Here is a 14882-nt window from a genome sequence, read left to right on the forward strand (position 1 = left end):
CAGCTCTGGGCTTCTAGGCGTCGGGGGCTCTGGCGTATCAGTATCCCAAGAGGCAGTCCGTTCATCAGTCTTTTATACTCCTTGTTTACAACTGGCATTTGGTTGACACTCCTCCAAAGTTTCCCAGATCCTTCTCCAGTCAGGTGCAAGCGGTCCACCTCTTCATGTCCTTGAACTACAGTAAACTCAGCTAAGATGGCTGAGTTCATTTAAACATTTAAAGAGTCTAGCGCACACACATAATCGCAATTTTCTGCTCCTCTTAACAGAGGTTGGCACAGTCACATATACAACCAATTACTGTACATCTATGCCAAAACAATATAAGCCATCTTTTACAAACAAAATAAATAACAACATTGAATGCAATGCATTACACTGGCTAAATATGTGTAACAAAAAGGCATCTATAATAAATAAGGAGGCAGGTAATTGCATTTTCTTGATATTATACAACACCCCCTTCATGCAATTATCCTGACTCTTTATCCTTCCTTCTCATAATTGTAGCACAGACTTTGTTCACTTCATCAAACTTTACCAATAACATAGACATTTGTCCATCATTCTTAAATAGATTGGTTTGTTACAGTTCATGCAATATTTCACCCAGTTTTGTTTTCTGGTTCCCATAACAGAAATAATCTATTATATTTCTTTTGTAATTGTATTAAAATTATTTATTTATCAAGGGGCAAAACTTTGTGCTCTGCTTGTTTATCATGTATTAGGCCAATTTGGATCTCAACAAAAATCCAGTACTTCAAGCACCCGGTCCCCCCTTAGAGCCGCTGACATCTCCTAGGGTCTTTAGGGCACAAAGTTAGTATCTCTGGGGTATGATGGGTTTTCTTGCCCAAACTACTAGTTTAAACATCCCCCTTGGTTTGTACCAGTCTTGAAATTTATTCAATGTTCAAACAGTGCACAAGGTTTCTTTTTTTATTATTGCTTGAAACGTCCAGTTCCAAACCTCTTGGTCAAATATTGTCATGCAACTCATTTTCTCATTCAAATATCTTTCACTAAATCCATAATTTCTTAAGCATTAACAGATTCTCAGATATCATAATTGTACCATCAAATATAAAAAAAAACCTTGTGTAGTAATTGTTGCATAAACATATCACATCCTACAATTATTTATCTGGTTAATTATGGTTACATTTCATACATTTACTATAATCAGAATAATCCAGTTATTAAACCTTTGTATCCAGAGTAATTCTTCTAATGTTTCCCTTAATATCTGAGAACACTATATATTCAAACATAAATTATATAAGTCAATAAATCAATTTGTTCCTTGTTATACATATGGTTCCCATTGTAAAGTTTGCAAACAATCTCTTAAGTTAATAATGTCCATCTTTAAACATTTTATATTTTAAATTAAATGTACAAGTTCATCTTTTAACATGCCCTACGGTCACAAGAGTTTCTTCTTCAATTAGCATAGCATATATTTTAATTTCCTTAATATATTATATACATTCAAAGTCCACTGAAGCCAATGAATTCTTTAATTCATAAAGATTTAAAAATATTTCAAAAGCAAAAACAACAACATTATTTTCAGTAAGTTCTTACTATAAATTATCTTTACATCCCCATTATAAGGTTCACACTTTGTTACATCAGTATTTGGTGGCATCACACACATTTTAAATCCTCAAAAATTAACCCAATAATTAAATCATCTTATCAGGAGTTCTTACCCTAAACGTCTCCTTAGTTAAATCTAAGGTATAATCTTTTCTAACCCCAGATTTGTTTGTTACTATAGTATAATACATTTTCACATAATACAATTAAATTATTCTTTATTCATTTACAATAATATATTTCGTTTTCTTAAATCATGTATTTATCAGTCAGTAAAAACCATAAACACAACTGGCATTATAGATGACATAAAATTATTACATTTTATGTTTACAATATCAAACACCCACTTCATAATAGTCCTTTTAGTTCTACGGTTCTTATTTTATTTATTTATTATAAATCATTAAAATAATAAAGTAATAATATTTACCAGGATTTCCCAAAAGGTTTAACTGACCCCAGCTAAGGTCTCAGTGCTGGTGGATGCAGAGCGGCCGTTTCTTACTATTACAGTCTATCTTGTTGTATAGTCTATTTGACTGAATAAGAGGCATATACAAACTATATACTGTAGGACTTCTTCTGCTATTTCCACCCCCTTCTTTGAAAGGGTTCCAGATTCAGTCAAGGCCATTTGGTGCTCTTGCATGGATCATAATGAGAGCTTGTTTGTCCTCATCTGCTCTCTTGCTGTTCTCAAACACTTCCATGATAAGCCTGCATCCAGGAGTGTCAATCAGGTCAACATTACAATATGTCTACTAGCACCTATTATTCATAATGAGCTAATTTTCAATTATTCATTTCTTTTTGTTTGTTATGGAAACATACTAAATTAACTTTAAGTTGTTTTCTCAACTCTTCTACAAGTTGATTGACCATTCTTGTCCAGTTTCTCTCCCAATTTTTCTAGTCTTTCTAGTCTTCTTTCTGCATATTAGAATGCTTTAATATAACAGATACTGCAATATTTTCCATAATCCTAATCTATTTTATGTGACTCTCATTAAATATTATTGGCCTACATGCTCCATATGCTATCATATTCGTGATTTAATATCACTCTTCGTTTCTGCTGCCAAGTACGTGCACACATTTTTTTCCCCTCTAAAAAGAAATACTGTCTATTTTCATTTTTAATTTTATCATGATATTTAGGATGATGTTTAAAAATAACCTATGTTTTATATCATTTTTCATTTCTCACTCTTACTACAAGTAGGAGGTATTAGCCTCCATGTATTTTATCTTATATTACCATTATCTCTTGGTTATTTTTCCTTCTAGCCAATGCTAGAATATTCTTCAATATTCTTCACATTATTTAATAGTTTTCAAAATATTAGTTTCATTATCACCAAATAAGTCTCCATAACTGTATTAAGACTTTTAGGATTTGCTTCTATGCCATTTTCTAAATTACATTCTTACACAATTCATATTTAATTTGTCCATGAATGTTCTTCTTAAACGTTGCTAAGACTGACTATACTGTTGCAGTGTTTACAGATGTCTTTCCATTTTCCCCAAATATTCCAGTTCTAACCAAATGTATACTTTTCTCTCTTATCGTCAAAATCTTAATTTCCTGTAATGTTCCTTTAGGGTAGATTCACCTTACAGTGAATAATCTCCGTTTACCTTCCTATTAAATATTTCTATCAGGACATTCACTTTAAACCATCTTGTTCTTTTCGTTTGTAATACTAATATCATTGGGGGTTTTTCTCCAATTTTTTACCCTAATTTACTTCACCTATATTCTAGTGCTTTATACGGTGGATTCATCAGGCAAGATTATGCAGATATGAGAATCCCATAATTTCAGTAGTTCCATAATGCAATATTCAAATGTTCTTCCTTTATGTACTATTAAATATATTTTTCCACTTTCTATATTTTATGCTTGTAGATTTTCCACATTAGCTTTATAGTTCAACTTCCTGCTTTCTTTTGCTCCCAAAAAGCTTTAGTTCACTTAAATCGCTTGTACAGTTAGGCTACAATAAAATAAAAAAAATTCCAAATTGCTGCTACATCCATAATAATTTAAACAATCAATAATTATCATTTACCCACAGCAATTGATTTATATTAGCAGGATTTTTCTATATTTCAGCATTATTATTCCTCTTTTTGGACTATTTACTTTAATTGTTTTTGATAAGTAAATTCCAAAGTATCACTCTACCCACATTAAAAACTTTTAATATTTTACTGTTTTGTTAATCTTGTGCCAGCTCTTTCTCTTGGCACAGGCAATCGAGGTGCTTTGCTGGTGGTCTTGTTCAGTATTTCCTTGAAGACCAGCCTGTTGTGCTGAGTGAACCTCTGTTAGCAGGCTCTCCTCCTTCCAGAAGTTCACTGGCACACAGGATCACCTCTGCCTTTCAATCATGTATTTGGGACTTTTTTCTTTTCTTTTTTTTTCTTTTTAAACCACATTCCCCCTTTTTGGGAGATTTTTTATTGTGATACATTCTTACGCTATATTGTAAATAGCGTTTCCATTAACCATTTCTCACTTTGGTTGGAATATTTCCTTCTTCAAAGCAATATTTTAGGCTCTCTAGTTTTCTCCCAAGTCTCCTGGGACAAAACCAGCAGCCACTTGCTTTCTACGTCATTTGTATTTATCTCAATACATTATGACCATATTTACGACGCTAGAAATACTCAGCTGTTTCCAAGTCTGATTTCTTTGTACACCTTTGTTCCGTACTTTTGCCTTAAATGGTTAATACACCAAAGGTCCATGCCCCAAATTCTATGCCTATTGCCTACCATATATACACCAGCAAATTACTTTGGTTAATGTCTTTCAAACATTCATCGCATTTAGTCCACAGCAACCCTGTTACATAAACAGTCCTATGCATCCATCCATGTGCTCGCTGATAGTCACTGGGTCATTCATTATTACTTTGAGGATAACTCATCCTACATTCCTGGCAGACAACAACACACTAGGTTCTCTCATTGTTTGTTGACAATCTTCTTTTTCAATTCATCATTAAATTAACCTCAATCCTGTTAATACCTCTCTAGTTATCTCTAACTTAAGAAGCTTTTCTTCATCTTAATCATACTTTTATTGTTAATTTCAATTTCATTTGTAACCTTGTTTTTTATAGCAAGGATCAAATTCCTTTTAAATCAGAGGAAATGTTCTAATAACTCCAAGTTTCTTAATCAACTATCCTCACGTTTATTATTATTTTTACATCTGTAAATGACTAATCTATTTAATCCATGTAAGCTTATTCAGACATTTCTGACAGTCACTCTGTATGCAGTACAGTTTGTTAAATAGCTATGAAAAATATTAATTTCATTTAACACATCTTGCCTGCAACTTTTATTAGTAGGCTATTAACAGCTGTTCCTGCATTTTGATTACTCTGCTGCATATCTTAATACTTTATATCAAAACTAATTTCAATTAATCAATATTCAAACATGGTCTTTGTTCTAAATATCCTAAAACTATGTGGTCAGTCTAAAGCAGTCACTATCCTCTTCCACTGTAGTAATAATTATACATTTACTTTTGTTATGTACATTATTATTTTATCATTATATTTTTTTTTTTTTTTTTTTTTTTTTTTGACAATCCATCCACTTTTTCTCTCTCTATTTTTCTTCCGGCTTCTCCCGTTATAGGGGTCACCACAGTGGATCATCCACATATCTGTTTGGCACTGGGGTTAACAACAAATTCCTTTCCTTGTGCGACCCAGCATTGAGAGTGCACTCATGCAACAGCAGGCGCTAGGACTTCCTAAAAATCCATCAACTACTATAATATGTAACCCACTTAATTACTTTAATATCTTATTTCTTGTTCACTATATTTAACATCCATATTTGACTTTTAAATAACTCCATTATAATTGTTGCATATCTTTAACATATGCAATAGTATTATATCTTTAACTTAAACAATAGTAATATTATAATGTCTGTCCCCATGTAGGAATATGTATCTTGTTATCAGTTAAAACTTCAAAGATTAAATTCTCACTAAGGTGTTAAATTTGGTCCAATATCTATTATATATTATACATTCTGTTTCCGTTTCTCTACTTTTCTCTAAGTCAAGCTAGCTTATCAGCTGTATTAATATCATATCACTGTGTTTTCTTTAAAATTGTCTGGTTGGACTAAAAGGTTCAGAAAAAGGCTTAGTCTATATAAGAGGTTAAGTCCCCCCAACATTTTTTAAAGCTTTAGAGCTAAATCAGTTAGTTTACCTGGCGGTCTATTTTCCCGTTTCTCAAAACAGTTTAAATCAAACCCTGTTTCTCCATGTATTGCTGGGTTTGTCTGGTAAAACTCCTGTTGAGTGACCTTGAGCTACTCCCCTGAGCTCTGTGTGCTAGGCTGTACCAGGAGAAACATTACTCCCCCTAACATGCTGCTTTCTCTAACTTCAAACTCAAATCTTCAGTCTTCAGTGCACATAGTTTTACAAACAATTGTACGTTTTTAAGAAACCTTTTTCCTTTTTTATGACTTTTTATCTGGCTATTAATAGTTGTTACAACATAATATATCAATCGTGCTTTTATTATAATGTTTTGCTTTTATTTTTATTTTTTATTTTTCTTCCTCACTGCAATGTTTCCACATTTGAGGCTCTCTAACTGTAGTTGTTTGTCAGATGAATCATATCTTTTGACCTCGTCAGAAATTCCAACTTGGAATATCTTTTGCACAGAACTGCTAAACTTTTTTCTCAGAAGCAAGGTATGTTTTTATTATTATTTTATTTTATTAATTGATATAATATTTTATCAATATCAATATTCAAATGCCCTAATGTTTTTCTCTCATTAGTCTAGTTATAATTGCACTAGATACTTAAGGTAAAGTTACTGACAATACAGCAGCAGTGAAGCAACACTTTAGTGACTTAAATCTCTTCTTAAAACATTTTATTTCAGGTTTTACTTGATTTTCCATTTTATTTGTTTATATTTGTATTTAAAATGTGTAGTTTTCACTCTTGTGTTTGCCTGTAAAGCGCTTTGAGAAAGCAACTTTTAAAGGTGCTATATAAACTAAATGTATTATTATTAATACTTGGGTAAAGCTGGTTTTATATTCACACATTCGGCACAAACTACAACACATTTGTTTGTTATTTTTCCTCTATATAACTCAACGTCTTTCACATGGCTGCTTTAATTGCACTAACATTTCAGCTTATTCCCGTTTAGTTTAATCAAATTTTTTTTCTTTTTTTTTCTTTTCTAATATGTAATGCTTCATCATTTGCTAGCAAAAACATGCTTTAATGTAACCCATGTATTTTATGCGTAAACCACTTCAAATTACAAAACCTAAAACTCTTAACCTCAAACTCGTTAAACATTAATAATCTTTTGTATATATACTTATTAAATCCTCAAACTTGACTTCCTAGGCAATTGTTTAACACAACTTCTACAGCTTTTAAACAGTTTTTGCTTTATTGAGTCCTCAATCAAATTATTCATTCTAAATTTCACTGTCCAGGGTGTTTCCTTAGTTATCTTGAGCGGCTGGAATGGTAGGTATTTCGACTCCTTTAAAACCTTCTGCCATTAGTATAATAGTATTAAAAATGTATATATATATAGCCTATATATACATAAAAACAGCTTTGCCTTCTTTCACAACTTCTTCAATTGGTATAGACCTCTCTTATCTAAACGTATTTATTAGATACATTTTCCATCTATTATTCTTAGTTTCTCAGATGTTAATAAAACATCTATCAGCTTTTTTCCTCCGGTCCAAAACATTGTATCTTGTCGCTAACTTAAACATTCCATTTAATAATACTCTTTGAATTCACTATTTTCAACAGCTCTCCTAATCTAAGAAGTTTACAATATAAGTTTTTGTATAAATTTCTGTATAAAAACCATACTTCATGTATAGTTATAATTAACTTTTTACTAATTATAGCTCATCCTTCTTGCTTATCTGTTGGTCCGACTGTTTGTACAGTATTTTATTTTATTTTTGTCTAAACTGTAATATTTATTCTTATTTCTTTTATAATATTTTCTTATATTTAAAGCACTTTGAATTACCATTGTGTATGAAATGTGCTATATAAATAAGCTTGCTTTGCCTTGCCTTATCTTATTTTAATAAATTAATTAACAATTTCTTGCTGCTAGCCCTTAATTACAAATTATATTTTCTTACCTTAGAGTAGCAAAGTTTTCTTGTAGAAAACCCGTTATAGTTCAGTCTCAGTCACATCTCCATTTTTTTACATTTATCAGCGTACCAAGCCCTGTTCTAAGTTATTGAAGTATTTATTTTCTCTGCTGTAGACATTATTTAAAATTTTGTTCAAGACTAAAGTAGCCTATAAGATATTAAATATTCTATTTATGTTTGTTTGTTTGCCCACTTATGTAATTTACATACTTTGTATTATTCATATTATTTAGTTATTACTATCTTTTCATTTTTTTTTACCTATATCTCTCTCAGTAATCGGTCATTATATTTGTCTTTATATCTAAGACAGATACACGTTTGTCTTGTAGTGAAATCTCGGCTCACCTATATGCGTTTTCTAATGCTTTAACCTCCTGTCAGCATAGGCACTATATGGTTATGTAATTTTTTATTTTTTTTAACTCCTACCTGTTTACTTATGTTTGCAGTATGACTTGACATGATTTATAAGTCTAATATTCCTGCTTATAAACTATTCTTCATTGAATTTTGGGTTAAAAGTCAGACTAGCATATTCAAAGTCCCAGTGTCTTTTTCCATCTCTTCTTCTGGACTCTGAAACTTCTCTTTACCAATATTAACACTCTTGTCTTTTGAAGTTCTTACTTGACTTCTTACTTCTAAGTCTTACGGTACCTAAGTCTCGCTTCAGAAACAATTTTTTTGTTTTTAATGACACTATTACTTGTTCTAAGTTTGTCACTATTGTAATTAAACCCTCAGTAAATGGGTTCCCATTATAGACTGGCTGTCTTTATATCTCTGTAAGTAAAATTTCAATAGGCACAATTTTTTATTTATTCTTTTATTATAATTTTTATTGTTTTCCTCTTAAAAGCATCCTACTTCATTTCTTTCTATCAGCATATTTGTATTTAGTCCTCTGTATTTACTACATTAACCTCTGACTAATCATTCAATATTAAAATTATATACTAGCTACATTTAACAAAATATTATTTGATTTCCTGCTTTCACTTTCGGTGTTGTGTATCAGAGGTATTGGAGTTCTCTGAACCCTCTAACTCACCCTGACTCTGTTGTAAAACTCTCATACGGAGGCGTGGACGGCCGAAAGAGTCCTTGCGGGACATCTTTTCCCGTTTCTAAAGTTGTTACTCTTTGCATTGTTAACAAGTTTATTGTTAATAGTTTATCTCCCATTTCCTTCATTGTCTGTTATGTGTAATTATATTCCTTCAATTACCATTTTTACTCCATCATAAACTATTAGTTAACTTTATATTAAAATAAAGTTTACCTGACTTATTTTGTAGTCAGTGCCTCCCTTAAGTTTCCATAAATGATCGTTTTACAGGTCTTTCAGCCTCTAGCGTTCTGAAGTACGAGCTCTTCTCTGTAATACAGTGTGGGAGACGATCTGGCACGCTCTACTGTTGGCTTTTCGAGTCTGAGCTATGTTCACAGACTCTGTCTCTTTAACCGGTACACCTATTTTACAATAAAATCATCCTGGCTGTTCCAGGACCAATAATTATACTTTCATTACACTTTTAATTTTAATTTTAATATGCCAGATAACATCCCATTTTTCCCAACACATATTGTTACAGATTATAAGTCCTACTTTTAGCCTGCATATTTCCACTTCATAAAACTGTCTTCTGACAATGTTAGGTACTTTTCTTCTGTTTGTTTAAAGATATTAATATCAACTTGATATATAGCCTGTCTATCCAAGTCCGGTGGTTTAAATTCGTTTTAGCACTCTATCATTCGTAATATGTAGAAACAAATTTCTTAGCTGTTTATTAACAGTCATTAATCATTATTAACCATTATTCCTTGTCTAGAAGTCTTATTCTGTAATGTTATTACATGTACACATTTTTCCACTTCATGTTAGACCTACCTCAGTCTTTAAGTTTTAACCATTTTGGTCTATCTCTATAGAGAAGCCTCGTTCCATTTTCTAGAACCGTTGTGTCTGCCTGGAAGGCTAGTTTTCATTTTAATACATGAGAATCTCCTCATGTTAAATATCTACATTGCTGGATTTCACTGCTTGCCCTGTCATAAGCGAAGCGTCCTCCACTAACAGGTCTTATCTTTTAGCCAGTCTCTGCCTCTTACTGTCTGAGGCTAGCCGTTTGAGACTTTCTGTCTCTCCTTTTTCACGGCTTTCTCAATCTTTACGGCTCTCTCGCTCATAAAGTTATTTGTTCTACGCGCGTTCAACCCTTTCTGGGCTGTCTATAAATAATCTCTGTTCAACCCTTTCTGGGATTTTCCTTTAAATAATCTTTTCTAGATTATTACTTTCTGGCTAAATTTCTCTTAGTCGACTTTTGTTTTAACCCTTCTGGGTTTTATTGTTATTACATTACTCTTTGCCCTTTCTGGGTATGCATTATAGCATTAATTTTTCCGCTCTCACGGAATTTTATTTTTATATTAATCTTTGCCCTTTCTGGGCTTTATTATAACAGTAATATTCTCCCTTTCCGGGTCTGTATTTTTAAATACTATCTTTTCCAGAAGTTTCTCTTAGACGTCTTTTATTTTAACCCTTTCTGGGTTGTTCCTTTAAATAATCTTTTCTAGATTATTAACATTTTTTGGGGTCTTACAAAAAGACCCTTTTAGTTGGTAATTTACTTGCTTTCAAAGTTCGTAACTCCTATACTCAAGCGTACGAGTGCAGAAGCGAATGGGCAAGCATTGCTCGATCGACCGTGGCCAGGGGTCGATGGATCAATGCCCCTAAAACGTTGGGCGCCATGTTTTACGGTGTGTACTTTACTCTTAACACCTTTTACCTATTTATTTATTATTCTCAGGTAAGGTAAAGAAAGTCAAATCTGACCTAAACCGTAAGCATTCAAAAGGTACTTACAATTTGGTCAGAAGACTCCTCTGTGGTATGTTCTCATTAAAAGTCTTCCAGCATCATAAATCTAAGTCTCAGTAGGCAGATTTTGTAATCAATTAAATTTATTTTAATTGGTTACTTTTCTTTTTATAATAAACAAAAATATAAAAGGCGAATACAACTTAATCGTTTAAGTATAAAATACAATAGTCATGTGTTGAAACAAAGGTGTAGTAAGCTCTGGGCTTCTTCTCTTCTGCTTGGGGTTTCTTGTCCTCAGCTCTGGGCTTCTAGGCGTCGGGGGCTCTGGCGTATCAGTATCCCAAGAGGCAGTCCGTTCATCAGTCTTTTATACTCCTTGTTTACAACAAGCGTTAGGTTGACACTCCTCCAAAGTTTCCCAGATCCTTCTCCAGGCAGGTGCAAGCGGTCCACCTCTTCATGTCCTTGAACTCCAGTAAACTCAACTACAATGGCTGAGTTCATTTAAAGTTGTAGGAGTCCTCTAGCGCACACACATAATCGCACTTTTCTGCTCCTCTCAACATGGGTTAGCACAGTCACATATACACACATATAACCATTTACTGTACATCTATGCCAAAACAATATAAGCCATCTTTTACAAACAAATTAAATAACAACATTGAATGCAACGCATTATATCCAATACATTGGCTAAATATGTGTAGCAAAAAGGCATCTATAATAAATAAGGAGGCAGGTAATTGCATTTTCTTGATATTATACAACAATATATATATATATATATATATAAATATATATAAGTTGATTGGATTGGATTTTTTGCTGCCGCATCCTTCTCACCTTTTTTACCCCTGACCAGTTTTCATGCCTGCCAACAATAAGAAATACATGAGGCTGAAGATCTCTCTCTCTCTCTCAGCCTCACGGGCGAATCTGAGGTACAGAAAAAGGCCTCGAATTCCCTGCTGCATTTCATTAAATAGCCAGGACCTCTTTCACTTGGAAATATCTTTTAACAATGGAAATTTGCATTCAGAGGTTACACCTTTGGGTGTAGGGAGACCATTTGTCTAGAGGCCAACCCCTCCTAGTGTGCTAGTTATCCATAAACTCTCAAAAACCTTATTACCTTTTGTTTTACTTATTTGGAAACGAGACATTTGTACCAGTCGCACTGTGACATTTTAAATGATACCAAACATGAAAAATACTCTGTGATAATCATTCACATTAAACTATACATTTTCTTGGGTGATTTACATGTGGTCTCAGCATGAGAGAGGGGGAGTGAGGAAGAGGAGGAGAGATGTGTTCTGAGGTGTGACTTTGCCTCACAAATGCTGAGTTCAAATGGTAATTTCCAGAGAGGTCCTTTGTCCTCTCAGGGTCTGGGTGCTCCCCAAACAGACTGTCCGGCATTTCCTAATTGATCAATTCTTACAGATTGAACACATGAGCTGCTCTTCAGGAACATGATTCTGCAGGACTGAGTCACTGAAATACACACTGTCACATCACAATCAACACTTCAGTCTCTTGATTTTAAACCGACTCGATCTCAACACATTCAGAACTGAGAAATGAAGAACATGCTGGATTTATTCTTGCAGTTCATCACGTTCATCTTTCTGCAGGGACTGTTTTTAAAATATTCTTTACACGATTAAAACAAATAATTACTCCATACGTACTGTATTAGTACAGATCTAAAGACTAGATGTTTAATAATCATGTTTTGAGCTCTTTGACATTTTAGATCTCAGTCCAATGATCCATCAAAACATTTTATTTGTGCTTTAAGTTTGTATTTTCTCTTTAATAATGGATTCACTGCCAAACTGATCTGAACTGAGAGAGTGAAGAGTGTGTCATTGTTCTCTACAGGTTGTGGGGTTGTGGAGTCACAGATGAAGGTTGTTCTGCTCTGGCTTCAGCTCTGAGATCAAACCCCTCACACCTGAGAGATCTGGATCTGACTGGGAATAAACTAGGAGAATCAGCCGTGAAGCTTCTCTCTGATCTGAAGAATGATCCACATTATAAACTGGAGACACTATATTGTAAGTAGATTATTTACTACAGATTACAAAATACAGTCATTTGTAACATATTTTGTTAGATTACACAAGCTTTGTAACCTAATCTAAATAATTTAGAATACTTTGGAATACTAATAAGGTTTGTAACACAAAGGGTCCACCAAACATAGGACTTGGTTTTCCCCTGCATATTATTTTAATAACATCAGTTCCCTTTCGTGGTCACTCCGAGTTACGTCGGATGACGACGATTGGGGTTTCGCTTAGAAGCCTATCACCTTCGAGTATATAAAACGAGCCAATGGCAATGAAATGCCATGGGTCTGCGGAATTTGCATAGCGTAACTCCGCCCGCCGCAGGGGGTATAAAAGGAAGTACGCTGGCACAATGCAGATATGTTTTCGCTTCGGAGCCAAGAGTTTTCTTCACTCCTACAAGCTATTCTGTATCATCTTCACTCTACGAGACGAGCGGCTCTTCAGTGTGTTGGTGTGACGGCGTGTTCCAGCGAGATCGCATTGCCTGCTGCTGATCTGTGCAGTGATCTGCCGACAGTGTGTGTTTCTCCCTGGGCGCTTCAGCACTCTGCTGAGCTTTTCCTCTCTCTAAAAGAGCTGCACGCGGCACGTCTTTTTCAAGACGGCTCGCCCGTGTATTTACTGGATGTGGGCGCGTGATTCATCTGCCTAACGGTCACGTTGGTGAGTCACGTTTTCTCTGCGGGAACGTGACCATCGCGATGTTTATAGATCGAGACTCAATGATCCCCGTGTGGGTAGAGTCCCCTCTGCCACACCCCAATCTATCTCTTCCTCGAGAGGGGATACTTTGGCTGGTGGCCAGGGTGATCTGAGGGTTACAGTGTGGCATAATACCGACGAGCATTCCTCGGGCCACGCCCCCCTCCACATCGCAAACCGTGGGGCTTCCGTGTGTACCTGGTTCTTCTTAGGGACCTAGTGTTTTCATTCGGGGCTCCAGCAGGTGGTGTCATGTCACTCACAGCATCACAAGGCGGGCTTGATTCCTCTGGAAATGAGGATTCGACTGCGTTGCCTCCCTCTGGAGTGTCAGCGTTAGTCGAGTCAGATCCAGAGCTGATGGCCATGCTTTCCCGGGCAGCTGAAAGCATCGGCTGGAGTGGCGCCGCCCTCCCCCTGAGCGCTGTAGGCTTCCCGGATGTGCATCAGGACGCTTCCGGCCCGCGGGCGTCCTCCGCCTTCGCTGCACTCGATCGCGTGGCGATCATGGGCTGTATGTTCTCTGTCACTATCGTGGCACAGGCATGCAGTGCTGTGTGTCGCCTTCGCCTTCGAGGCAGTGCTGACTCGGGAGTTCTGTCGGAACCGGCCGCAGTGGAACGCTAGTCCTTCCCTGGCCAACACTGACAGAACGCGGAAACTCGACCACGCCCCCTTGCTGGGACGCTATGCCTCCCATGCCCGGCTTGGTCGTTCCGCCGCGCACACTACTGACCTCGCTCTCGGGCGACATCGGTACCTGCGTGATCCTGGGTCAGGTGGTGTCCACTAGAGTGGTCCAGACATGGGCTCAGCCAGGTTGATGTGAGGGGGTCTGAGAATTCATTTTCTCAGCTCCCTCATGTCCCAGGCTGGGCTCCTCGGCGGTGTGGTTGAGGACTGTACCCTACAGTTTTTGACCCCCCCCCCCCAGAAGCAGACTGAGGCCTTCTGCACCGACGGTCATCCGTCCGTGCGGTCTCCTTAGTCTGCTTCCCGCCGAGGCCACCTCCATGCGGCTCCTCCCCTCGGGCCTTCACTGGCCCTGAGCAGGAGGAGGTCGCAGGAGGTCGGCGCTGCCCGTCTCCGCCCCTTAGACTGCCACGCCAGCCTAAGCAGCACTCTTAAAAAGCCCCGCGGCCCGCTAAACGCCAGGCTAAGCGGCGCTCCTGAGACGGGCAGCTCAGGATTGGCTTTCTTTTCTCTACAGGAGGTGGTAGCAGGGCCACTCCTTCCCCCGGTGGAGGGCCGGGGGAGAATCTTTTGTTCTCCACTCCCCGCTGCTCGTCCCACGACGGGCAGCACCCTAATGTGGTTAAAGAAAGAATCGAAATTCCCAATCCTGAGCCTACAGAGTCAGAGGGCCGCAGTGCGCGCCACCCTCGGGTCCCGCCACTGCCGCCCTCCTCTGTCCCAGAGGTCTGGGATGA

At 36.4% G+C, this 14882-nt stretch overlaps 1 protein-coding gene across 1 annotated transcript in view; it reads left to right on the forward strand.

Annotated features, from left to right (window-relative positions):
- LOC309508803 (uncharacterized protein) overlaps nt 1-14882 on the forward strand; it is an 82861-nt gene that overhangs the window by 61882 nt on the left and 6097 nt on the right. The window contains 1 exon segment of the mRNA XM_082183274.1: nt 12564-12732. Within this exon segment, the coding sequence (XP_082039400.1) occupies nt 12564-12732 (169 nt within the window).

This window comes from Leuciscus leuciscus (assembly GCF_965113295.1).
Source record: "Leuciscus leuciscus genome assembly, chromosome: 11".
Taxonomy (NCBI): Eukaryota; Metazoa; Chordata; class Actinopteri; order Cypriniformes; family Leuciscidae; genus Leuciscus; species Leuciscus leuciscus.